General features: G+C 48.8%; 1 protein-coding gene across 1 annotated transcript in view; it reads right to left on the bottom strand.

Annotated features, from left to right (window-relative positions):
- NCAM1 (neural cell adhesion molecule 1) overlaps positions 1 to 25,830 on the bottom strand; it is a 385,399-nt gene that overhangs the window by 18,130 nt on the left and 341,439 nt on the right. The window contains exons 15-22 of the mRNA XM_042957775.1: positions 24,888 to 25,038; positions 24,369 to 24,553; positions 23,901 to 23,997; positions 23,421 to 23,591; positions 21,582 to 21,713; positions 20,450 to 20,464; positions 18,149 to 18,151; positions 2,628 to 2,752 (exon numbers count right to left, since the gene is read on the bottom strand). Of these exons, the coding sequence (XP_042813709.1) occupies positions 2,628 to 2,752; positions 18,149 to 18,151; positions 20,450 to 20,464; positions 21,582 to 21,713; positions 23,421 to 23,591; positions 23,901 to 23,997; positions 24,369 to 24,553; positions 24,888 to 25,038 (879 nt within the window). The remainder of the gene's footprint in view (positions 1 to 2,627; positions 2,753 to 18,148; positions 18,152 to 20,449; positions 20,465 to 21,581; positions 21,714 to 23,420; positions 23,592 to 23,900; positions 23,998 to 24,368; positions 24,554 to 24,887; positions 25,039 to 25,830) is intronic.

Here is a 25,830-nt window from a genome sequence, read left to right as displayed (position 1 = left end):
GGCAGATAGCAGTGTGGCGCAGGGACCATCTGCCAAGCTGTGCTCCGCGTATGTGCACAGATACCCTGGAAGAGTAATGAAATAAAGAACCTTCTTGTCTGATTCAGGATGTTGCTCATGCTCAGTCAGGTACATGTGACTCGCCCTCCTGGACACAGAAACACTGCATCGATTTGTTTTATTAAAAAGAAAAAGGATCAGGGGCGCCCGTGTGGCAAGGTTGGTGGAGTGTCTGATCTCTGCTCAGGTCATGATCTCACAGTTTGTGGGTCTGAGCCCCACGTCAGGGTCTGTGCTGACAGCTCAGAGCCTGGAGCCAGCTTCCGATTCTGTGTCTCCCTCTGTCTCTGCCCCTCCCCAGCTGGCACTCTGTCTGTCTGTCTCTCTCTCTTTCTCAAAAATAAACAAAACATTAAGAAAAATAAAAAATAAAAAGTACGATTTATTGAGCACTTGCTATCTGCCTGGCACTGTACTAAAGGTTTTCCACAATTTTCTCACTGGATCCCTACCAAGAGCCTGTGAAGTGTTTTGCCAGGCTGCACGTTCACGTGGCCATAGATTGCCATGTGGCCCACGTTTAGTTTAAAACAAATTCAGCTGTCTGTATTCTCATTCTCTGAAAGGCTCCTTTCCTTGGCAAACTCTGTAATAAAGAGGCAACCAGAATACAAAGCAAATATTGTGTTATATAAAAATATTAATAACATGTTAATGATATCTAGCAAACACTGAGTGTTTAAAGTGCAAGACGAACACAGGGCAGGTAAGGCTGTCATATCTTGGTGTTCCGTCCCTGCTATATTTTTTTTGTGTGTGTGTGGTGGGGGGGGGGAGAGAACGGGTGTGTGTGGGGGGGAGAGAACGGATGAGTGGGGCGGGGCAGAGGGTGAGGGCAAGGGAGGATCTTAAGCAGACTCCATGCTCAGTGCTGAGCCCGACTCGGGGCTAGATCTCAGCACCATGAGATCATGACTTGAGCCGAAATCAAGAGTCGGACGCTCAACTGACTGAGCCCCCAGGGGCCACTCCCCGTTGTCTTTTTAATACAGACCTGCCTGACACAGCCACATTGGCTCTTCTGGAAAACTGACATCTCAGGTGGCCTCATACGGGAGGTGTCTCCAGACCCAGCCGGCATCTTCAGGGTAATTATTGTTACCATGTACGGGGGGTTGCCAAGTGTTAGGTACATTTCAGGCTCTTTGTTTATATTATTCCTGATCTGTACAATAATGTAAGAAACTATTTTATCCCCATTTTCCAGATGGAGAAATGGAGGTTTTGGAAGACTGGGCATGCTGGTAAGTGGTAAAGCTGAAACCAGAACCCATCTGTCTGGGCCACATGAGGATAACAAGGGCCAGACACGCACTGTCCACTTCCTGCGGGCTGTGCTGGGCCACCACTCAATCCTGGCATCCTATTCCACAGCGAGGAAGCCACAGTGGTCACTCTTACAGGGGTGTCTCGAGGCTGGGCCTTAGAGACGTTAGAGGAGGCTCTTCATCTGATGTCAGGCTCATGCCTGACTTCACAATTAAGTGGGGGAAGGGCTGAGTGGAATGACAGGTCTGCCCAGCAGCTGGCAGGGGGGTGGGGGGGGGGTGGGCGTGTGCCTGGTAGGGCTCTGTGCTGTAATGACTCTCCATTAGGCCCAACCAGGTAAGAGCTCACACATCATTTCAGTGGGGGCTGATCAAAAGAGAGGGAGTAAGTCAACTTCCTTGAAAAATCCTTTCTTGGGGGCTATTGGAAGAAAGAAAACTGCTCTCTGGTTCGTTATCTCTTACTGGTAAGAAATCCTAGCAAGAGACTCTTCCCAGTGTTCAGATTCTGCCTCTAAATCTCTCAGCAATTGACTCTGGTTGGCAGTGGCCAAGTATCATTCTAAAACCAGAGAAACAGAGTGATTCTCATTTTGGGGGATGGAGATGACAGGCGGCATGACAGAAATCTTAGATGGTGAGCAAACCAGGAAGAAAGGGTTCAGGGCCAAGCTCACTGTTAGCAGGATTAGAACAGCTCAGGTAGCTGTGAGGGGCAGGTGGGAATACCACGGTTTGGGATGGTAGGGCAGCCTAGGGCAGGGGCTAACAGCCCAGGGTCTGCACACAGACCTGGACTCAAACTCTGCCCACCCAGGCATGAGAGATCAGGCCGTCACTGAATGGATATAGTACTTCCTCTGTAAAGGGCAGATGATTATAAGAACAGCTTCATCAGGTTCTCGTGGGGAGAAAATCACAGTGCCTGGCCCATAATACACAGTTTACCAAATGTCCTGATTATGAGATACCAGTATATTATATGCAGAAGCTACCGGGTAATTGCAAAATCACTTCATAGAAATGTTCAAGAAGCAGAAAAATCAATCAGGGTATGAGTTTGTCGCCACGTTCATTTCAGAGGTTTTGAAATGATCCCCGTGTAGACACGGCCTGATGGCTGTAGGTCAATCTTGGGATTTAAAACCCCGAGCAGGGCCCCTGAGCCCTGCAAGACACAGAAGGACTCTGTCCTGCCCTACTTCCCCCTTTCCCCCCCGGGATGTGCATGCTGTTGCCCCAACAAGGTGGGTGTGACAGCTGCAGAAGCAGGTGAAAAGGGGGACGGGAGCTACTCACCGCTCGATACTTGACCAGGTAGTGCCTGATGGGGGAGCCGCCATCATCCTGTTTGATCAGATTCACCTTAATAGAGTTTCCATCCTCTCCCATCTGCCCTTCGAGTTTAGGTGCACTGGGTTCCCCTGAAACAGCCAGTTAATTCATGTGACATATTCGCCCACATGAAGAAAATCCAATCCAGAATGGGATGGAGTGATGGGGTGGGGCTGGGCTCTTTCTTGCTTTCTCAGAAATTCAAATGGTTGAAAAGCAGTAAATATAAAACTTCAGATTCCAGTGAGATACCTCAGACTTAGCCCCAAACTGGGAGTGACTTTTGGGAATGTTCTGGGAAACCCTATTAGCACAGTCCTTTTACCGTTTTAGAAACAGGATTTTTTAAAAACTGTTTCTCACTGGTGCTTGCATTTCCTTTTTGCTGTCCTTACAACTGCAGATTTAACTTTGATGAGCCTGATGCATTTTGAGGAACAGCCTGAAATACAGGCAAATGTGCGTAAGCGTTTAAAGGAGAAAACCTACACCCATAAAATAATTCTTCACAGCAGCCAGTTTCTTCCCTGGATACATGATTCATCTCAGGGGGCTGGGGGACCCATCCCTAATGGGGACGGAATGACACTGCATTCTTGTGACCAGCTTTCCATGAGTTAAATTGCATCACTTAGACTCATTCATATAAAAACATGACAAGTTTCCAGGTGTGATTAAATAAAGCACAATTTGCCACCGGCAAGTCTCCTATAAGCATCATGCATTTACGGCTCAACTGCCTGAGTGATAATCCTTGGTACCTCGTTTAAAGTAACAATCACGAAAGTCTTTCTGTTTGTGAGCAGAGAAATGTTTCAGCATTTCTCAACAGAAAAAAAAGTCGATGTCTCTACCTGTGGTATACACTCAGCTCGTGAACCCAAGACAGAGGAGGAAGGTGAGCTCGGTACGGACGAATTACCAGAGGTGGGATGCTTCTTCAGTAAATAAGACGCCGACTTTCTTTAAGAGAAACTGTTTCACTAGTGAGTACTGGGAGTAACGAGGTAAGAGAATGTCTGGTATGAAAAGTTAAAATGAAGATTTAACGCATTCGGGAATTCTGCACTTCCTTCAAAGACACACATCTCTGTGTCTATTTCGTGTCCTCAGACAGAAAATTGGGAGAGCCTACAAGAAGGCACCTTCTGGGAAGGTTGTCCCGGCTCGTTCACTGGAAGACAGAATCATAGACATGTGACCAAAGAACCCAGAAAGGTTTGTCGCCAGGCTTTGGACCTCATCACCCCAAGGTATACCTCTGGCCATTTGTGGCAAGGCTGCTGGCAAAGCCGTTCAGCCCACCTTCCTCATTCAGCTACTCTGGGAACCTGACAGTGGCCTTGTGTCCGGCTCCTGACTTTGAGACAAGGAGGAACCAGACAGGGAAAGCTACTGGCCAGCCCTTGCTGCTCAGCCTGGGCCTGTAGCACGAACCCCACGTGGCAGCTCCTTAGAAATGCAGATTCCGTTTCAACAAGATCCCAAGGTGATCCTTGTGCGCCTTTAGGTGATGGGGACACACAGAAGCTGACAGGGAAGGTGCATCCCCTTAATGTCAGGGGTGATTTAGGAAGTCACGCTTGTAATTGGTGTTCCTCCATCAGCAATTAAAAAAAAAAAAACCAGGAAAAAAAGGACAAGGTTTTAGGCAAGGTTTTAGGCAAAGACTTGTCCTGTTTTCATGTCGCTATCCAGCTGCTGGTCCCAACTATTCTTTGGAAAATTCTTAGCAATTTGGTTTCGATAATGTCAAGGCAGGTATGCTTTTCAGATTCTTTTGAAGTTTTATATTTACTGCTTTTCAGATTCTCCAACCATCTTTCAGATGGTCTTTTGGACCATCCTAAGCCTTAGACAACAGTTGTGTCTTATATCATTGTAAATATCCAGGGCTAGAAAGGAACTCAAAGTGGAGGATATTTCAGAACCGGGCAGGTCTGCACAGTCACAGATGGCAGGAGTAGGCACAGTTGAACTGGATAGCTCTGTTCTCTGAATGCAGGGGACAGACTGGTTCTGGCTGGCCTGGGACTTCCAGGTGTGAACCTCACAAGTCCTGCACTCAGGCTGACTGGGAGAGTTCATGGCCCCAGACTGAATGGGGATGGACATTAACGAGGACTTTTGTATTCAGAATTGCAACACTGACTCTTGTGATGGTCGATTTGCCTTAAGGAGGGAAGGCAGTGGCATCAGTGGCCCTTCCAACACAGTCATGGGGCAAGGACCCGGTCCTTCCCCCAAAGCTTCCTTGGAAGGTAAACGGAGATTAATCTGCTGGGGCTGCTCTGGCTGTACTTTCCTTAAGATTTCCTTCCAGATTTGAGCAGCGTGGGTTTCAAGGCTGAATCAAGACCACAAAACACTGGACCCTGCTTTAGGAGTGGGTGGGGGGGTTGTATCTACTTAGAAGAGGTACTCTCTTTCATGTTTGTGGGGATCCCTGTAAAACTGAATGCTTGGACAGGCCACTGCCTCAGTATCCATGTTTGCAGAATCCATGCCCCGAACGAGGTGTTCTCTAGGGCCCCCCTCTGGCTCTGACAGCACTGTGACCCAATGACAGTCACTGTGTTAGGACAAACTATCAAGAACACCTTGGCTATTTTCAAAACACTGTGAAAGACAGACGCAAAATAAGGATGGTCCTACCAATTTCAGGGCAATGTATCCCCAGATCAGCAATTCCACATCTCTAAGGCACGGGGTTGTCCATTTTTCTTTACAGTTTTAGAAGTTATCCTCCCCAAAGTCCTATCTTTGCAAAGAGACCCCAACTGTCTTCAGAGACATGGGAACAAATGTCTTGCCAAGGATTCCCTGCAGAAACTAACAGCCCCGATGAAAGCAGTCAAATCTTATCTTTGGATGTGTTTCAGAAAAAATATGATTGGAACCACAGAGAAACCACTAAAAATTATACCACAGTTAGACCACAGTTCTAACATTTACCAAAGTTGGAACACTATCGTTGCTATTTTATTGGAGCGACTACCATGTTATTCTGATATATGTGTATTTCTTTCTTACAGAATGTAGAGCATGGCATATAATATTTACATGTCTCATTTAAAGAGCTTTAACTATGATTTACTCAACAAACGTTTACGGAGTACCTACCTCCCAGGTACCAGATAATCTCTTAGGCATTGGAGTTTCAAAGGTAAACAAGACCTTTGTAAAGTAAAAAAGTTCGGTTTGTCAAAAGAAAAAAAGAAACCTAGTTATGATCAACTCTTTTAAAAAATGGCGGGGCCCTTGTATGGAAAGGTAACCCTTCCTGTGACGGTGTTTCTAGAGGAAGATGACCTTCAACTAACATCAGAGGGATTCTGACCAACTCTACACAACGTGTAGTCACATAAAGGTGGAGAAAGCAATATTTAAACAGTTGTCTTCTCCATCTTCAAATGCACACTCTCTGTCCATTTTTCTCAAGATTACGAATAGGCTAAAAGAATTGCTTCCTGAGCTGTTGGCGAAAAGGAGACTCTAGCCATACCTGATGAGGGATGGGCTGACCCTGAAGAAATGGGGCCTTGGCATTTGGGTGGCTCACTGCTTTGCTGAACACATTAGGAGAGGAAATTATTTAGAGGGTCCCAATGTGCACTCTGTTCTGAAATGGCTGCCCTGATTGAAATCATTATGGGTAATTTCAGCAAAACCAATATTGTAATTATTTGTAAATGTTGGTTTGCGATTCAGCAGCAATTGGCAGGTTGCTCCAAGAAAACCCCTGCGGTCAATTACACCTTCTGAATTTAGCTTCAGCCATGAGTCAACTTTTGCCCCCAAATATTTCACGTAAAGACTCAAAACAACATCACCTTAAAAATAAGCCTTGCCGATAGCAAACATAAAATATTAGGCAACTCTGGTATTTTCTAGAAGAGTGTAAATCACGGATGCAAGAAAAGAAGAATGTACCATCGAGACCACATACAGTCAGAAATGTGGTAGGCTCGTCCTATAAATTCCTCCCAGAAATCGTAATTGAAGTGTGTATTTCTGTCCTTGCAGATTGTAGGTTCTTTGTAATTTGTGTGCTATTGTGCCCTAAAATCTGAGTCAGCTTCAATTCCTTCCCCTCGTCAGCACAAGTCTGGAGGTCCGAAAACTACTGCTGGGTACCTGAATTCCACAACAGAAATTATAGCAGGCTTAGGGGGTCTGGACAGCATCTGTGAATTTTAGAAGGAAAACAATCTTCTACTTCTTACTCAAAAACGCCCAGGTACCAAGAAGTATACCTTCTGACTGAAATGCCGAGGTGCCCCATGGCATCCCTGACAGAGGCCTGACCTGCATTCTTTTTTCCTGACCTTTGCTCTCTCTCCCACAGGGACCTGCACAGACTTCGGGGCCTCTGAGTATAAACCAGTGATGGATATAGGGCTTGCATTAGAATCTATCACATTTTCCATCAAATAGGATTGTCTGGCATCAAAAATACCGTTACTTTTGTTTATCTTAACTCCTGTTCCCCTTTGGTCCATTACACCCTGCAAGCAATGTGAAATTTACGTATGCCTTTTCTATTATTTGTTTAGAAGAGTACAAAATGTATGACTTGGCTGTTCAAGTATGAAGCCCATTTGATTTTTCCCAACTCAGGCACATTCGAAATTACATCAAGAGGTTAGACGTTTGATCGGCCTTAGGATCTGTAGTTATAAGGCTGCTGATTGTCCTTCCTAAGACCAGGCTCTTTGCCGAACAAATGAATCTAGTGGGATCTGTGCTGCTTTCATCCTTGGAGCCTCAAACGCTCTGGGACGCCTCCTGTGACAACCCGCCTGGCTGAGGGGGCTTTCTGACAGTCCCGGCGAGCGGCTGTCCGAACATACCCAACCCTGGACGGGGTTCATTCTGGCCTAAGCATTGCTCCTCCAGATCGGGCCTGGGGAATACTCCTTTTCTCCTGAGCTCTTTCCTCCTTGTTGTCAAGAATATGCTTGTGCCAGCGCCAGCTGACTCACTGCCACCCTGGTCTCCGGCTCCAAGGAACGCCAAGGGATGCAGGGAGTGGGTATAAGCCATGGCCAATTCCCTGGCTCTCCACAGAAAGGACGCGTAGCCCTGTGGCCACGCTCACGGGGGCATCCGGCCTACACATCCCTCTCAAATCGGGCCCCTCAGGAACTACGAACGTGAGCGTGTGAGCTGGGGGTGGGTGGGGAGGCCAGTGGCAGGAAGGGATATGAACTGAACGGCAAAAGATGAACTCTGACAGACTGAACCACAGAGATACCAATTCCCTTCTCGTGGGTGTCATGAAAACACCACCAGATTAGCTGATCAATTATCTCTGTTTCATCATCATCCTAAAAATGAAAATAGGACCACGAACGTATGGCTTGTGGTTATGGGGCTGATCCAGGCTGAGGAAGTTAGGACCCAAATAACCTCCAACAATTAACTCGGCTCCCGCCTGCGAGGCCGCCAAGGGGAGTCTGTGCACATCTTCAACACGATTTCACGGACATTAGGTTACTTATAAAGAAGTACAAAGCTCCTGGGAAGCCCTAGGGAAACGGGCCCTTTGCAGAGCCCCCGGCCTCTGCCCCCAGGATTCGGGCCGACACGCGTCACTGCCTCCCCTCTGCAGACCCTTCACGCTAGCTCTCTACCCTGTAACCGCCAGTGCGGGGAATCCTTAAGAATAAAGGCAATTAGAGCAGAGCCCTGGTGAAAAGTCTATGTCGACCTGCCAGAGACCGTGGCAATCCAGACACACAGCTGTAAAAAAAATAAATAAATAAAGGAAGGAGTGGAAGGGGTGGTTAGTGATGTTTTCAATCTAAGAAGGAAGAGTGGGTGTTAAGGAGCTTAGTTCACCAGAATCAGCATGTCCTAGTACGAGAGGCAGTGTCAGTAGCTAAAGAAAAGAAGATCATTATGAATGGGGGGGGGGGGGGTGATCCATGCTAAAACATGCAGCACACTGACAGAGGGGCGCAGGGGGCTTCTCATCACACACATGCTGGCGGTGGGGAGGGTGGGGAGGCCCGTTTACTTACACAGAGTCCTCATAGGTGACAGAGTCACTGGAGGAAGGAGGCCCGGCCACGACGAGGTGCCATGATATTAAAAATCAACTTGGCACAGGAGCATCTTAGCTCACCACAGCAAGCCCACTCCTGGGATCCTGGGACAGGTGCCTAAGTTTCCCCATCATGAACCCCTATTTGCAAAGCTCTACAGGTTCAGGACTAAGGGAGCCAAGGGCATGGCGTCCAATGCCTGTTTTCACCTCCCTTCTGACCCTGTGCTGCTGAACCCAGTCAACACTGTGGACGGGAACCTGAGATTTACACAACATGCAGCATGTGTCAAGGGCATCCTAGGCAATGTGTGTGTGTGTGTGGGTGCGTGCGCGTGTGTGGAGGGGGCAGTGGTGGAACAGGAACTGGATTTCATCAACTGTTGGGTGTACACCCCTCTGCTGGGAGATGCACCTGCTCACTTACCCATCCTCAGGCCCCACTCACCTGAAAGCCTTGCTAGTGTTCAGAGAAAGGAGGCAAGCACTGTTTTTCACGAAGCTTCATTTCTCTCCCCTGTGAATTTTACTCGCTACCACCCTCTCCAGTCCCTTAAATTGTATTATTAAGGGCCATTTCTGGCTGCTTGCTGCCCATCTGAATAATGAGTCCTCCGCCTGTCCCTTTGCAAATGGTAAGAGAGGGTCTGTCACAGAAGGGAATGTGGTTTGACAAGGGGGTAATCATACTTTCGAATTCTACAGGCACTTTAACTGATTTTTTTTTTTTTTTTTTAAGCACTGGCCACATTTTTACTGACACCCAAGACCATTGCTACAGTGCATTTCTGGGGCAACCGCAGGAAACATCTTCAAACATTTCTTGCCTTGCTTAAAATGTCTGGAAGAGATTTCTGTCCAGAGGGGTGGATCTGTTTCAACCTTGCTCATGTGCTCTGCTTCATCCTGAATTCTAGCACTGCACAGAAATAACCAAACTTGTTTTTAAGAAAGAAACAAATGGGTTTCAACCCAACACCTCACCCTTCAGATCTCAGGGAGAAAATCCGGGTTTTCCCTTGGAACAGTCATCTCAAGTCTTTAGAAGAACACAGTCCCCCTCAGAGAAATAATGAAACCACAGGATGTGGAGTGAGACTCGGGAGTTTAGAAAATCTTAGGCTCCCAGTATCCCCTACCCTAAGGTTCACAGATTAGGTTGCCTTTTGAAGGTAGGTCAAAGTCATTAGCACGTCAGATATTCCCCTGCTTTGGGGACACACCCGCTTAGTTTCAGACAGCGTAACTACCACACATCTTTTTGGAAGTGACAGACGGCTCCAACCCAAGACCTCGTCCAGGAGTCTGGTTGTAAACGGGACTCAACATGGGCACAGTGACCACACCCAGAAAGCTGACGTCCTCAGAGGTGGTCAGTGTGCAGGATGAGCAAGAGGGAGCATCCACAGGGCTCACACGCACAGGGGCACAAAATGAGAGGACAGACCAGGAACGGAGAACATGCATGCAACAGCTATGGACGGTTTTGTCTGTGTGAATGTCGCCCAGTCAGTTCCTTGGAGACGTGAGGCCAGACGGGGACCCCTCGCATGCACAGGCACACTGGGCGGTTATTCGTGTTAGTCTGGCTTTCGTGATCAGTGCAGCCTATGTGTCTCAGGTTGTGATGTGACGTAACAATTTTCAGTTAGAAGAGAACAGAATGCATGTGACTCCCAGGGCAGGTTTTGAATAGGTGTTTGATTTTACAGTGGGGAAGTTGCAAGCAGAGGCTTCCTTTTCTCTTTATGGTAAACGAGAAATGTTTTCACAGGGTTGTGACAGTCACAATATTAATTATTTTGTCATGGCTATGCGCTTAATTAGGCTATAATTTTATTCCCTTTGCTGCAAGGGTCAATCATGTGCTTCTTGATTACAAAGAGATCTCCAGTCATGGTTAACTGCCAACTTTTGCTTTGATTTCTAACCCCCACTGTCCAGGGGGGAGGGTCACTCTTAAAAAGCGACACATCAACAATGCAAACTGCTTTCATTCCAAATTCTTAAATCTCTCCCTTCAGAAAGTCCTCAATTTGCATGAATTTTATGAAGCACTCTCATTGGTTTTGAGCAAATAGAACCTTTGCAATTGATAACATTTCTCTCTGTAGCATTTCAGTGTCGTAAACAGATACATTTCACATTTTCACAGAAATGACTCATTTTAGAGCAGCTGTGGTTTTCAGAACTACTGGATAAAGTTAAACAACAATGTCATAAAGGTCACTGAAAAAAACCGCTTTCTGGGAAGTAATTTTTATGAACTCTCTGGTAAAAATTCAAGTTTGCAAACTGCGTGGTGGTAAATGTGGTTTTGCTGTGGATGGCAGTTTGTAGGGCCAAGTTTCTTGGAGCGAAATGTTAAACCAAAGCCTGCCACGGTATCAAATTGTCATGTCAAGGCTGCAAAGAATTGATGGATTCTAGAGGTGAACTGAGAACAAGAGGAAATCTCTCAAATGGCTTCGCTTGGGAAATCTGAGACGGGAAGAAATGAGTGGGCCCTAGGTGCCAGGCTGTGGTCCCAGGTTTATTTCCCTAATCAGAACAAAGAGTTTTACCTTCTGTTCACCAGCGTGGACGACATCATCAGCACCATGCAAGCCACATGACAAAGTCACATGATACGCACGCACATGATTGGTTGAAAGGAAAGTGGAGGAGGTCACATGGAAAATACAAAAAAATTAAAAACTGATGTAAACAATGGGCAGGGAGAAAAATCAACAACAAAATCACAGACTAAATAAAAGGAGAAATCAAATTAAATTAGCAGCATATATAGGAAACATTGGGAGGACAGTAAAACTGCCCAGAAATAGAAGGATAATAAATTGTAAAGAGCATTTGGTTAACGACACCAATAAGCATTAGATACAGCTGCAACACTGCATATTAATACCACATCAAGGAGTATGTAAACTTGTTTGGAAATAGGGAGGTGTTTCTGCCGGGACCCAGATGTCAAAGTCAATCCAGAAGACTGCTGAAGGAAAAAAAAAAAAAAAGGCAAGTTATTATTTACAGATTCCAGAAATCTCTCGGCATCCTTGGAAAACGAGGGCAATCAAGGAGAATATGGGTCGTGCAGGAGAAGTCTCCAGACTGTGTGTCCTGTAAGAACAAAATATTACGTTACACTGAGAAAAGCCATTGCCTGTTTCCTTTGGTGCATGAGGAGAGGGGGAGTGGGTGCAGGCCAGAGGAGGCAGCCCTGGGGATTCCCTCCTCGCTCTCCAATTCATCTACCCACGTTATCCCGGAGCTCCCAGTGACAGCCCCGTTGAGACACCTGTGAAGGCAGAGGCTAGTCAGTGCACAAAGGGACAAGGTTTTCTTCTGGTGGTCAAGACGGTGGCTCCATCAACACTGAGGAGCGAAACTGAACGGACCCCCTGGCCCCACGAGCTAAGACTCTGACCCTGACCAAGTGCTTGGGCATTGGTGGACACAGTTCTCTCTCCAGACTTGTGGCTGCACTTGATAAGATATGGATTTGGTTGTGATCATTAAAAAAAATGTTTGGATTTGTCCACGTTCCTTTTTGTCATCTGTTGTATTTATACTCTAATTTGTTACTGAATGACCTGCCTTGTCCAAAGGCAGTTTGGGTTTCCTGCCTTCACTTGCACAGGCCAGGGGAAGATCAGCGAAATGCCAGTTGAAGCTAAGAGAAGGGCAAAGAGGGGAGGCGGAGAGATCTTTCTGTCCAGAGCACGACCACTGCTTAAAAATAATGCAAGAGAAATATGCTTCAGCCCAGTTACATATTCTTGACGCTCTTAGCGGATGGAGGCTGTGCTTCCTACTGTCTGAAACTGTACAGGCTCTGGCACATTCCAACCAAGGGTATCCTGCGGGGATTACATTCACCTGATCAGTTTCTCTTTTGATTTTATCTAGGACACCTTCGTTCACTCAGAAGTATAAATGGATCAGCGCACACACACACACACACACCCACATGCACTCCATAGCAAAAACAGGAGACATTATTTATTTTCATCCCTATTGATTGGCTGACGATTGATGGGTTGTTGTACGCATCTAGCTACTTGCTCTTAGCTCCACTGTATTCACACGTGCTACCTTTTGCCTTATTGTTGAGGAATGTGCTCATGCCAAATACAGGCTGCTACCCAAGTGTGACGGTCTTTCCTTCATCCCAGTATCCACTGGGACTTAAATTTAGGTCAGTAGTCCAATGGTGCGCGCACACACACACACACACACACAAGACGCTTTCTTCTCTTTTAATGTCACTTTCTAGGCATTTTTTCTGTGGACAGAAACGTCTGATGTTTAAAAAGTAAACATCTGTCAGGGGAGAACACCTAATTCCTCTTTAAGGATAAATCTGGATTCAAGGTTCCAGGAAGGACCAATCTATAGTGAGACACCTTAAGTATGACCGAGCTGCGCAAATGCATTACATAGCCTACAATGCCAGGTCCACACACCACACCAAGCTGGGAAGACCAGGAACACGGCTGTTAGAAGAAGAAAGGGTGCTATTAATTGCATTCTTTTTCCCAAATGCAAAAAACAACCCACCCCCAAAACAACCCATCATCTGAGTGAAGCCCGCACAAGCACAGTTCCATGTCCCCTGCTCTGCTCTGCCGACAAAGTGAAACCTGAAAAGCATCAGGAATTAAAATTCATTGCAGCACACACACACACAGAGAACACCAAGAAAGCTATGTTCTGCAGCAGAGAAAAGAACCATTTCATGCAACACACACAACCAGGAAACTCTTTTCTTCTCTGTTCAATTATGTATCAGAAACCCTGGCCCCGGGAGCGGGAGCGAGTGGGAGCTATATTTTGCATACATGCTTTCTGCCTTCCCTGGCTACTGCTCAATGGATGCATGTCATTTCTTCCTGTGCACTCAGAAATATAGGATCTAAACCCCCACTTGGCCATGGACATCGCTGTAAACACACACACACACACACACACACACACACACACACGGGATCCTGTTGACTTGGGACTTAAGGCCTAACACACAAGCTCACCTCATTAGAGCATTATAAAGGCAAGCTTGGAACACGTCACAGTTGTGATGAAGTGTAATGTTTTCCACAAGTCTGGCCCCAACTCTACCCTCAGCAGATGAATTCCAGAGCTCCGATCTGGACTCTGGGTAACAAACTTGAGGGGGCTTGGCTATGCTTTCCGGGGCCACCATTTTCCTAGCTCTGAGGAGGAGGGCTGTGAGGAGGTCTCTGCCCCCCTGTGCCCTGTGCATTCCTCATGACCCCTTGCCTTGCCTCAAGGTGCCACGAAGCAGGGCATGCTGTCAGGAAGGAGCAGCTCCTGCCCTCTCTGCTGCCTCCGCCACCTCCCACCTGTCTATTTTTCTCTATTCCTTCCCTTGTTCTCAGTCTTGGCAACGTGCGTGCGTGCACGCGCGCGCGCGTGTGTGTGTGTGTGTGTGTGTGTACGCATGTGTGCCACGCTTCAGAGGGGAGGGACAACTAAAGCGGGGAAGAGATGCTGCTCTTTTGTCTCCTTGGTGTTTCTCTAATCCTATTCTGTTGTTTCACACAAAGGGAAATTTGGAAAACTCTCTTCATGCAGAATGTTCTTCACATAATCACCCCAGCTCTTCCTGGACTCCTGGCCACGCAGACAGCATGCGTAGGAAACCACACCAGGCGGAGAGCCTCCATGCATTCACAACTGTTACTGTTAATACAAGGGACAATGTCAGGCAGCACCGTGACCCAGAAGTCAGCTCGGCAACAAGCAGCAATCTGGCCAAGAGCCGCCATAACTCTATACTCACTAGACGGTTCTGTGGTTGGGAGGGCAGGAAGAGGCCAGGTTGCTATGGAAACACGAAGGGCAGACAGGGCACAGAAAGGTGAAGGAGAGAATGGAGATATAAATTATATTCATAAGTAAACATATGAATGTGTTTATATACATATATAGACATTATTATAAAGAAAAGCAGGGGATATTCTCTCATTTCCTCCTTCCCTGATTTATCAGTGTAAATATAGAGATTTAAAAAAAAATTATCAGAGATCTTGCTGACAAATCACTCTCCTGTGGCAAGAAAAAACATATTTACTCATTTACCCTCATTTACTCTGACCACAAATACCAGCTACTATGGGCTGGGTACTGTTGTCTTGGGTTTTTCATGCTTAGCCTTGAATTTTCACAGATACCTATGAGACAGGTAGAATCTATCATTTGAGAGATACGAACTCTGGCGTTCAGGAGGCTGACTCATTCAGGGTCATGGAGCTGTGCAAAGAGGGAGCAGACATGGGATTTGAACCCAAGGCTGTTTCTGGTTCTCAAGCCCGAATGCCTGCTGTTCCAGCCACTGCCTGGACATCACCACCTGGTGTGGCGGGGCTGTTTCTAAGCCAAACAGGTGCAACAGGTGGCTTCTGAGTGAGGGCCTGAGTTGCCTCCTGAGGCTGTGCCCAACGTGCAGCAGCTTCTGATACTCCAGGGAGGATACAGCCAGGTGGGCGGTGCCTGCCCCCTGCCCGCCCCCGACGGCTGCTCTGGGCACCTGCCGGCATGACAACTTGGGCCTCATGCAGCTGCTGTCTCCCTTTGCTCTCCACGCACCAACCCCCAACACACACCAAAAGCTGGGTTCAAAACTCTGAGTCAGAGGCACAGACCTCTCTCCTAAGCCCCCAAGGGAACAGAAGGACAGGGGAGCCAAATGAAACAAGATCATAAATGAGCGAGGCTCAGTCAGGAATGACGAAGCCTGACGCCAACCAGGTTTGGCAGTCCTGCTTCTGGGTGGGCAAACACAGCTTGGTGAGCGCTACAATGTTTTTTTGGGGGGTGGTGGTGCAGGAGGAGGGCCATTTACTCATCCTATTTTATGGAAGAGAAAAACAAGGCTCACTTGTGAAGGGTTAAGTAACTTGCCTGAGCGCCTGCGGCCAGGCACATCTGTGAGCAGACACTGTTTATTTTCCCACAAATATTTACGAGACAAGTATGCATTTATGGAGAAAGCGAAAGCTACAGGCCTCGCTATCTAATTTCAGTGTCTGAATCCAACTGTGCCAATTAAAATGAAGGGTGAAAACACAACACCCCAAAGCATTTCTTATGACCCTGCCGAACAGATATTTTCCTTGGCAAATTCCTTTGGTTTCTCCGAATGTCAGCTTGAGTCCAGCCTGGGAAGAATCCTGAGGACAGGGCCCGGCTGGGCTGCACCGGCCCCGGGGAAGCCTGGCTGCACGATTTTCAGTCCAGAGCAATGCCTGTCACTTGCCTACTCTCCATCTGGGGGTGTGGGCGGGGGCGGGGGCGGGCGAATGTGGCACGCTCTGTGCCTTCCTCTCTTCTCATTTGCTTCTCTAAAACCTAGCGCTGCTTTCTGCCAACAGAGTTGAATTATCACCTGGTGAAGGAGATAACAGTACGCAGACCCACCGTGGCGGAAAAGCAGCCTGCGGAGAGATGGATGAAGAAAATGATACTCACTATTGGGATGAGACAATGGAGCGGGGGTGGAGGAGCTAGTAGGAGCCGCTGAGGAAAGAAACATGAAGGTAAAGAAAAAAAAAGAAAGAAGAAAAAAAAGCTCACTGAGGCACAGATACTGAATGAAAAAAAAAAAAATGGAAGAGGGACCCCAGGGTGTCAGTGGCAGGGGCTGAAGCGGGTTAAAGCAAGGAGCAAAAACACCATGCATGAGGGCAGGTGGCCTGCGGGCCAGCGGAGAGCAGGGCTCTCTGACTTCGGACCGCAAGCCTGTGTCTCTGCCAAGCCCCAGGGTTCAGGTAAGGGACGGGGCCAGGAGCAGCAGCAGAGGCCTGCGGCCCCGCCTGAAACAAACAGCCGGTTCAGCAGGACCAGCCGTCTCCATGCGATCACATGTCAGGAGGAGAGGGAACCTGGAGCCCGGCTTAAGGCGAACGTGGATAAAAGGAGGCTTTGGCTTTTCACGTGCTAGATGTCCATATGCGCTCCTGTACAGGCCGATGTCTCCACTCCAGGCGTGTGCGTGGAGCAAAGCCTGTAAGCCTCATTCTCTAATCTCAATGTCCCAATGACACAGAAATAACCTTCCTACTGAAAGTTTACTACCGGGTGAGGTCCAGGATTGTTTGGCATCTGGATGATACTCTAACCACCACTGTCCTCCAAAACCCTATATGGGTTCTCCAGATGCTGCTGTGAGCGTTACTCTCGCTCTCTCTTGGACAAAGGGGATGCTAAAGAGACTGGAACTAGATAAGTAACGCTCACCCCACTTTCGGCCTGGAGGACCGTCAGCGAGGGCTCATCTGAGGCATCCTGGACACTGAACAGATGTCCAGTTTTCTGCTGGCAAATATTCTGAGGTTGTCCCATCAACAATCACAAAACAAAGTCCCCTCTGGGAGCTAGATGAAAATCTGAAAAAACATCACCGTATCTCCAACACTGCCTGGGCACTCGTGGTTTGGTCTTCCTTTTCCCTCCCAGATGAGGCACCTCATTAAACCACGTGAGTACAAGGTCACCAGAGTCAGAGCAAGAGGGCCTACTAACTCATGGTGACTTGATGGTCTGGTTAATTCATGTGAAAGTGCATCTCTTTTACTTTTTTGGCTTCAAATGTTTGCATACCTGTCCATATTATTCTGGAAAAGGGGTGGAGTTTTATCTGTTTTAAACACAATATATTAGAATACGTTTAATTTATACTTGCAATGTGCCATCTAGGGGGCAAAATTTTGTGAAAACAAACATCTCAGGATGCCTCTTTTACAAAGGAGAGATTCATAATCTGTACACCCTGAAAGAAAGGGTCTATTTTGCTTCACAGTTCAGAAGCAAATTAAGAGGTAACATTCAGGCAATGAAATTCTGAAGGCGTGTGGCTCAGTCACAGAGAACAGGATGCACGCTCAAATGTCACATCATTGGGTTAGGGCCTCGGCAGCTTTGATAGGGAAGCAGCCCCTCCCGAGGCAAACGGAGCTTGTGAGCTTTCCACCGTGACAACACGCAGACATCTGGCCTAAAAAGACATGAAGCAGGGACATCTTTCCAGGCTGCAGTCCTATTTGCTTGTTTGGAGTCACAGCTGCCTCGTTACCTTCACACACATGTACGAACGGGACCCAAAGGAATCTTCAAACAGGTGAACCACGCTTTCTAATATGGCAGCTCAGAAGCAGGAGCTCTCTGAGGTTACCTGTGGCTTTGGCATGTTCATGCCCCCGAAGGTGGGGAAGTCTACTGGGGAGCCAGGAGAGCAACCCCATTATTGGCACATCTCAAGGAACTTCAAGAGATAAACTAATGTAAAATGCACTGGCTTTCACCTACTGCCTCCTAACCAGGGGGTGGGGGGTGGGGGGTGGGGGGTGGAGGATGGGGTAGGGTGTCTGGCAGCAATGACTCTCTCTGTTCAGCATGACAGCGTGTTGACCCTGGGTACCTTCTCTCCCTTGGGGTGAGCGTGCACCTAGGGCCTAACTCCAGCATCACGGTCTCAGGCCGTCCACGTGCACCCCAACATGACAGGAGGGGAAAGCACTGCCGATAGGCGAGACGAGCCGGTGTCAGGAACCAATCCTGCTGGTTCTTGGGCTTGGTGTAAGCATGCAGCTCAATTTGTGGCTGATGTCACACAAGCTTTGTGCCTTCTGAGGGAGGGAGAACTCGGAGAAGTCCTTCCTGAAACGTGCCCTCACTTGCCAGTAGCAGTCAGTCAGTGGGTTTTGCCATGGGCATGCTAGATGCTGGAGTCGCCCTTCCAACCGTATTCTTCTTCAGGATGGGTCTGGGTACCCCTGGGGCCAGGCCCTCCCTTCAGCCCCTCTAGGAGGGTCATGAGGGTACAGGAAATACCACAGTAACCAACTATAGTGAGCGTATGATGTTCTCACATGTACGCGGCCTCTTATCCAGTTCAAGTTCTTGACAAAGGCACTCAACGCTAAGGCTGGGCCACGACTCTTCTTATCTAAGAGGAGTTTGATTTTTTTTTGTAATTCTTTAGGCCATAACTTATTAGATAATTGAGAAAACTGACTTTGCATGCCTCTAGCAATGCCTGCTGCTGGATCGTTCATGACCTACTTGGAATGGACAGCTGACCACACCATTTTCCAAAGGGCCTCTTGGAATCTGGGTTAATTACCCACTTTCCTACCAGCAGATAACAAACAATGAGGTCTAGAGGTCTCTCTCTTTTTTTAAATTAAACACCGACTTTTAAAACATAGCATCTGTTTAAGAAATTCTTTACCTTTACAAGGGCTGAGCTGGCAATGAATGAAAATCACTTACAGGCTTTGAACTCTAAGACCCAGTTACTCTGATTCGGTACTCAAACCCCAAGTACTAGTAAGCAACTCAAAAGGAGGCCTCATCCCAGCCTTCCTGTCAATGATGTACCCAAGCCACATTCATTTACTGGTCAAAATTCGGAAGAGTAGAAGCCCAAACTGAGAGTAAAGATCCAGGAGCAAGTGCTCTCACCTTCAGAGCTGCCCCTTCTGAGTTTCCTCGGGGGCTGGGTGCCAACGGGAGCTGACAGCTGTCACTCTTAACCTGACCACTCCAATCCCCAATCCTGACTCTTTCCAGAACCGGTTCATTCAGGAACCAAGTCTGCTGAGATCATGGATTCAGCACTTGCTGAAAATCTCCGAACGCCTACACTGAGCTACTTAGTTTCTGCTGTGGCTGCAATATTTCTGAATAAATTTTAAAAAGATAAGCTTCCCTGAGTGCCTTTCAGGAGCTAGGAGCTTTTTATGAAAAGAGTGTGCAGTTTTCCGAATACCTTTTCTTGTGAGTCTCTCTGGGTAACACTGAACTCAGCCTAGGAAGCAAGGGGCAAGCGTCAGCGGGAGTGAGGCTTCGGGGGCATCTTATAGCCCAAGATCAGACCCCTGCCCCCGCCCTCGCCCCCGCCACTGTGGAGGGGGCGGGCTTCTGTAGCCCTTGCTCCTTATGTTCACTATTTACAGCTTACGTGTCCTTCCCACGGAGAACTCCCCTCCCTATTAGCTTGGCAGTGAAGACACTAAGGAGCTGGTCAGTCTTTTCCAAACGTGGAAATGTGGAAATGCACACTGCAAATAACCTCCCTCTAAAGAACACAACTGACTGCAAGTGGGGATTTAACCCCAGCAGCTGCCTGCAGCACCTACCTGCGACTTGGGGGCCAAAGCTCATGTTACCCTTTACAACTGCGGCTGCTGCTTGGGCCTCCTAGAGCCCCCCAGCTGCCACAGACAGAAAGGGGAGGCACTACGAGCTCAAGTCTTTTATCTCCTCAAAGCAAAAGCGCAAGTCCTTTCAGCTGCTTTTCCCTGTGAAGGGATTCTGAATCCCTGGTGTGGCTGCGGTCACTTCTCTGGCATCCTGGCAGGAGGTGAGGCGGTGCTCTCGCGTGTTACTCAGAGACCGCCTGCAGACCCACCTTGCTTAGCTTGGTGAGCAGCGGCATTGCCACGGGGAGTCATCACACACAGAAATTAATCAATCAACACAATTTCGAAGGACACAGAAATTGCATGCTCTACAACAGGACGAGTGTTAGCCTCTTGGAGGAACCTACAGACGTTAACAAGAGCACAACTAGACCAAGGTCAGTGTGGTTAGGGCCCGGACAGCATCATCTACTTCAGCCTAGGGGACGAAAAAGGGACCAGAACTAAATTAAGAACTAGGACTAGCAGATGTTAACACTATAGGAACAGATAATGAGGTATGAAGAGGCACTTACGTGGAAGAGGGCTGTCTGCATTTCCCATGGATGGAACACAGACGATAAGAAAAGACAAGAGACAGACCCAAGGGGAAAAAAAAAAGATGTAAAAGAAATGAATAGACTCAGGACAGCACACGGAATTAGAAATTCAAATTATCATGTTATTTCAAATCCAGAAAGAAGCAGTTCCTGCAGAAAGAAGATGAGACAGGCCTGCTTCTGGAAAAGGTAGGGGGACTGCTTGCCGGCCTCGGGCTTCAAAGAGAAGGAAGCAAGGGATTGCCCTGCGTGGCTTTTCATCCCAGGAATGAGAGAGGACCCAGGGATCCCTGTGACCGCTCAAGGAGTCGGGCTGTGCTGCACCTGCTATAGCTGGGAGGATGCACGGTCCTCCCAGAGGTTTGGGGCTATGGAGGGATATCAGCAGAGCCTGGCCTTCTGTGGGACAGCAGGGAAAGCGAGGCAGGCAGAGGTGAGGGAAAAGGGAATGATGGAGGAAAGCGGTGCCATCCTGAATGGATCAGGAAGAAGCGCCTCTCTGGAAAGAGGCCCCAAGGGAGGGAGGCCCTGACGCGCGCTCCTGGCGGGAGGGAGGAGGAGCAGAAGAGTCAGGGGCCTCAGCCACCCTTTTCCCTCGTGCACTGCTGGGCTCTTGCTCCTGCACATACATCGCACAGCAGCCCCTGCATTTCCGTAACGTCATCTCTCTGCTGTGGCAAAAATCCCACGCCTAATTACACGAACCATCATTGTCTTTACCCTCTTCCTTCAAGTCACGGGGTGCTTTAGGGCCTTTGTGACCTGTGTCCAAAAGCAGTGTCTCCCAGATCCCTCCACAACATGCCTCTGCGTCTCTGCCCGCTCCCTTTACAACGTGTCAGGGGCTTCCTCCCTGGCTGTTATTCTAACAGGAGGGACCCGCTACTGTGACAGTGTCACCAGGCACTTTGGGGAAGAGAACAGAAGGGTCTGGGCATCAGCCATCACTGAGGGCCAAGGAACTAGGAGGTGGGACCTCCTGGAGCAGAGGAAGCTGAAAGACAAAAGCTGTCATCCAAACCATGGATGGGGCAGCTCAGGGTCCCCTCTGCCCCTGAGGAGAAGAGGGTGGGGATGGGGAAGAGGCAGGGCAGCTGCTTTTACTTACGGACTGGCTGCGTCTTGAACTCAGAGGCTGTGCTGATCTCCCCCAGCCCCTTGCCGTTGAGGGCCGCCAGCCGCACCGCGTACGTCGTCTCCGGCTTCAGGCCCACGATGGTGACAATGCCCTCCATGTTGGCTGTTGCGAGAATATGAGAAGGATCACAAAGGGTGGAAAGCCCATTAGTAAAATGGCGCAGCCGCTGTGGAACGCAGCATGGCAGGTCCTCAAGAAATTAAACATAGATTTCAAGCGTGATCTACGCCTGGGTATATCACGAAAGAATTGAAAGCAGGAAGTGGAACAGATACTTGCCCACCCATGTTCAGAGTAGCGCTGTTCACAATTGCCAAAGAGAGGAAACAACCCAAGTGTCCATCAGTGGACGAGTGGACGCACACGGTGTGGTACTGATACAGTGGAGTTTCAGTCAGCTTTAACACGGAATGAAACTCACTCGGACACGTGCTACAATGTAGGTGGACCTTGATGACATCAGGCTAAGTAAGCCGGACACAGAAGGACTTGTTCCATTCATCTGTAGTAGTTAGAATAGTCAACTACACAGAGACAGGAAGTAGAATGGTGGTTGCTGGGGCTGGAGGGAGGTGGGAATGGGGAGCTAGTGTTTAACGGGCACTGAGTTTAGGATTATGAAAAAGTTCTGGAGACGGACGGTGGGGATGGTTGCACAATAACGTGATGGTACCTAATGCCACTGAACTTCACACTTAAACATGGCTAAAATGGTAAATTTCACATTCCACATATTTCACCACAACAAAAATAGAATCGGAATGTTGATTATATTTGAATTAAATATATATATATATACGTATATATATATATATATATATATATATATACACGTATATATATATAGCAGGGGAGGGTGGAATCCAGCTTGTAGCAATGACCAAAAAAAGAAAACAAAGCCAGTTGGACTTTCACATGGGGTCGACTTGCCATAGAGCTAGTGTGAGGTTTCAGAGGGAAGTTAGCGAGGTAAAGAGATCGTTTTCTTCTGGCTCCAAATGGACAGCCCAGAAACTCCTCAGGTTCCCCACCCCCAAAAAGCTGAAGGAGTGATGGAGGCTACCTGGTGAAATAAATTCTCAGTAAAAAGGGCCGGGAGGCAGCCACCCTTGTTACCACATACCGGACCGGGATTAAAACTTTCTATGGAAACAAAAAGTATTTCACTGGCGTAGAAACCCTGCAGGGAGAGTTACACACGGTTGTATACTCGGTCTTCAGGGCAAAATAGTCCAGGCTCAAAATCTTCAAACTGTAGGCATCCAAGGGTCATTTTTAAAATTTTAGTTTGGAAATCTATCACAGGATGAATTGAAGAGCAGACTTGTCTCTCTGGCAATTTGTTGTGTGGTTAATACCATCATTACAGGGCAGCCCCTGAGTACACCAAGCAAGATGGATGGGTGACGGCAGAGAACCCCCAGCCCGGATCACCCACAGGTGCAGGGCAGGGGCGGTCTGGACTCATCCAGTTGTGCTTAGCACCTAAGTAGGGCTTCTGCTTGGAGCGTGCTTGAGATGGCCTCGTCTTAGCGTGTCCTGAGAAGCAGGTTCTGACGTACCAGGGGACAGAAGGCCAACACTTCCAGAGGAGATGTGACCGTGCCCGAATTCCAGAGGGACAGGGATGGTGCTGCAGCAAAGGAACATGGACGGATGGCAGGCTGTGGCATCTGGCTTCCTCAGCAGGTGAGAGCGATGTGCCATTCTACCCGGGTGTGCAGTCAGGGGCCCGGCACCAGGGGTGAGCGTCTGCCCAGCACCGAGAAACCCATCGTTCGAAAGGAAACGCCGACTCTTCCCACTTACCCTCCTTGGCATCGTACCACTTGAAATGCCACACTTCTTCGCCCACTGCTCTCCACTCGGCCTTGTATTTGAGGATGGGCACACCACCTGTGGCCTCTGGTTCATCAAACTGCACCTGTGCTGTGCTAGAGTACGGCTCCACCTGGTCGATGGACGGTGAAGATGGGGTGTCTGTGGGGAGGGCACATATGGAGACCCAGGTGAGCCCGATTAGGTCCAGGACGTGACTCCCAGTCACAAAGCATGTCTCTCGTTTGTACTCATTCTTGGGAATCTTGTCACCCGTCTCCCGTTCCCCAGCCCATCATTCCCTCCCAACATGTGCCGTGCCCACACCCTTGAACCTCCATAGGCTCCTTGCTTCCTGACCCTCTGTCTTTGGCTACCCTGGCCCTCTCTTCTTTTGCTCTCTTAGCGTCACCGAAGGGCATGGACTAGGCCAGCAAAGACAAGGCTGGTACAGCCATCAGGGGTGCTCACCTGCTTGGACAAGGATGAATTCCAAAGACTCCTGTCCAATGCGGTTCACTGCAGTACAGTTGTAATTTCCGAAGTCATTTTCAGAGTCTGGGGTCACCTTTGGAAAGGAGGAACTTGTGGGTTACAAGTGTCCCACAGAATGGTCACTGATTCAGATCTTTGTTTACTGAATTAATTTGTAAGGAACAGAACAAGTAAAGCATGAACCATTAGCTCCAGCCCAGCCTTAAATCAGAGAGAATCGCCAAGGGGCTAGTGAGAGGCACGTTTGGCCTCCCAGGCTGTGACCTAGTCCCAGGGAGAGAGAGGGGAGCAGGGCTGAGACTCAGTTTCTTCTGTAGCCGATGGCTCCCCTGGTCAGGACACGTGGGAGAAGCAAGAGAGAAGATTTTAGCTGCAGAGGGCAGCCTATCTATCCATAGTCAGATTGTGCCTTCTCCACCCTCCCCTGTCCCCGCCCCGACTCACCTCCAGGTAGCTGGCCGAGGGGGTGTTGTAGATCTTGATATTGCTGTAATTGGAGCTTGGCAGCAGCTGGCCATCCCGGAACCATGAAATTGTGGCGCTGGGGTAGGCAAATACCTCGCACGTGATGTTCACCTGGTTCCCCTCCCACGTGTAGACAGCCACAGGGCCCTGCAGCTTCGGGGCATCTGCAAGGAACGGCAATGCCCATCAGGAAGACCACCACCACCAAGGAGCCCCGTGCACCCTGTCTCCCGGCCCTGGCAGGGTGTGTGTGCCCTGAAGCAGACCCAGTGCCAGGACACGGTCAAGCCCAGGCTGGTGTAGCAGTCCTGGGAGCTGCGTGGGAAGACGGAAGCGCCTGTGGGCTTGTAAGAAGCCTGGGGCGGTGGGAGGGACAACTTGGGGACAGAGGTCTGGAAGGGCCCAGGGCAGGGTGCAGCTCAGGTCCTGGCTGCTGTCCTCCCCTTTCACCCTGACCCCACACGGCCCCCTCCCCTCATTTTTCCAGTCACTGCTCACATTGCACTTCGAGGTACATGGACTGGGAGTCCTGGCCGATGGTGTTGCTGGCAGTGCAGATGTATTCTCCGGCGTCTGTGTACTGGATGCTCTTCAGGGTCAGAGACGACACGCGGGCATGGCTGCGCACCACCATGTGCCCATCCAGAGTCTGCCAGGAGGGAAGGGAGAGCGTCAGAATTTGAGGCAGGGTGGGGGGCGGGGCAGGAGACCGGGCCACCCCTCGTCTGGGACCAGTCTCACATCCTCTCCCCAAATCGTGCCAATGCCTAACTTTCACTTTAGGTACCTGGTAGTGTGGGAGGCTCTGGAGAGCACCACGGGAACCTGAGTGTATCCAAAATAGAAAATGGGACTCAAGTTTATGTCAAGCAGTCTGGACTCTGTGCCAAGGTTGACTTGGGGCAAGGACAACCAAGGTTCCCTGCCGCCACCACCCGCCCCCCCCAAGACAACCCTGTGTGGCATGTCTTAAATGGAAGTGAAAGTCCTGGCTAGCAGATACTCCAGCAGCAGCAGCAGCCTTGCTCCATGGGATTCTGGGAAACCTGCACCCCTATGCTTTCCTCCCAGGAGTCTGCCCGTCTGCCAGTTCCACAGTGCAGGCACACATAATGGGAAATCCGAATGTGCCAACTGCAAGAAATTATGCAAGAAACCTATATTTCTACAGATGCCTCACTTTCCTGAATGCTTAAAAGTAAAATAATTTCATTCAAGAGAAAGTCCGACAACTCAATGATCAGGAGCTGGTGAGTGGAAGTGAGGGGTAGCTGGGTCTTCTCTCCAGGGACAGTGGCACAGAGTCTCAGGCAGATCTGGGATCCATGACACCACACTCACCACCATTTTCTAGCCCCCTAAGACCACAGTTGGCTTCCTGAGTCTCTGGAATTACAGTGGCTGGTCAAAAAGGGAATAAGCATATGACCCCTAGGCAATG

The sequence above is a fragment of the Panthera tigris genome, chromosome D1 (genome assembly GCF_018350195.1).
Source record: "Panthera tigris isolate Pti1 chromosome D1, P.tigris_Pti1_mat1.1, whole genome shotgun sequence".
Taxonomy (NCBI): domain Eukaryota; kingdom Metazoa; phylum Chordata; class Mammalia; order Carnivora; family Felidae; genus Panthera; species Panthera tigris.
The sequence above is the reverse complement of the archived record's forward strand: the minus strand, read 5'-3'. Positions and strand labels throughout refer to the sequence as shown.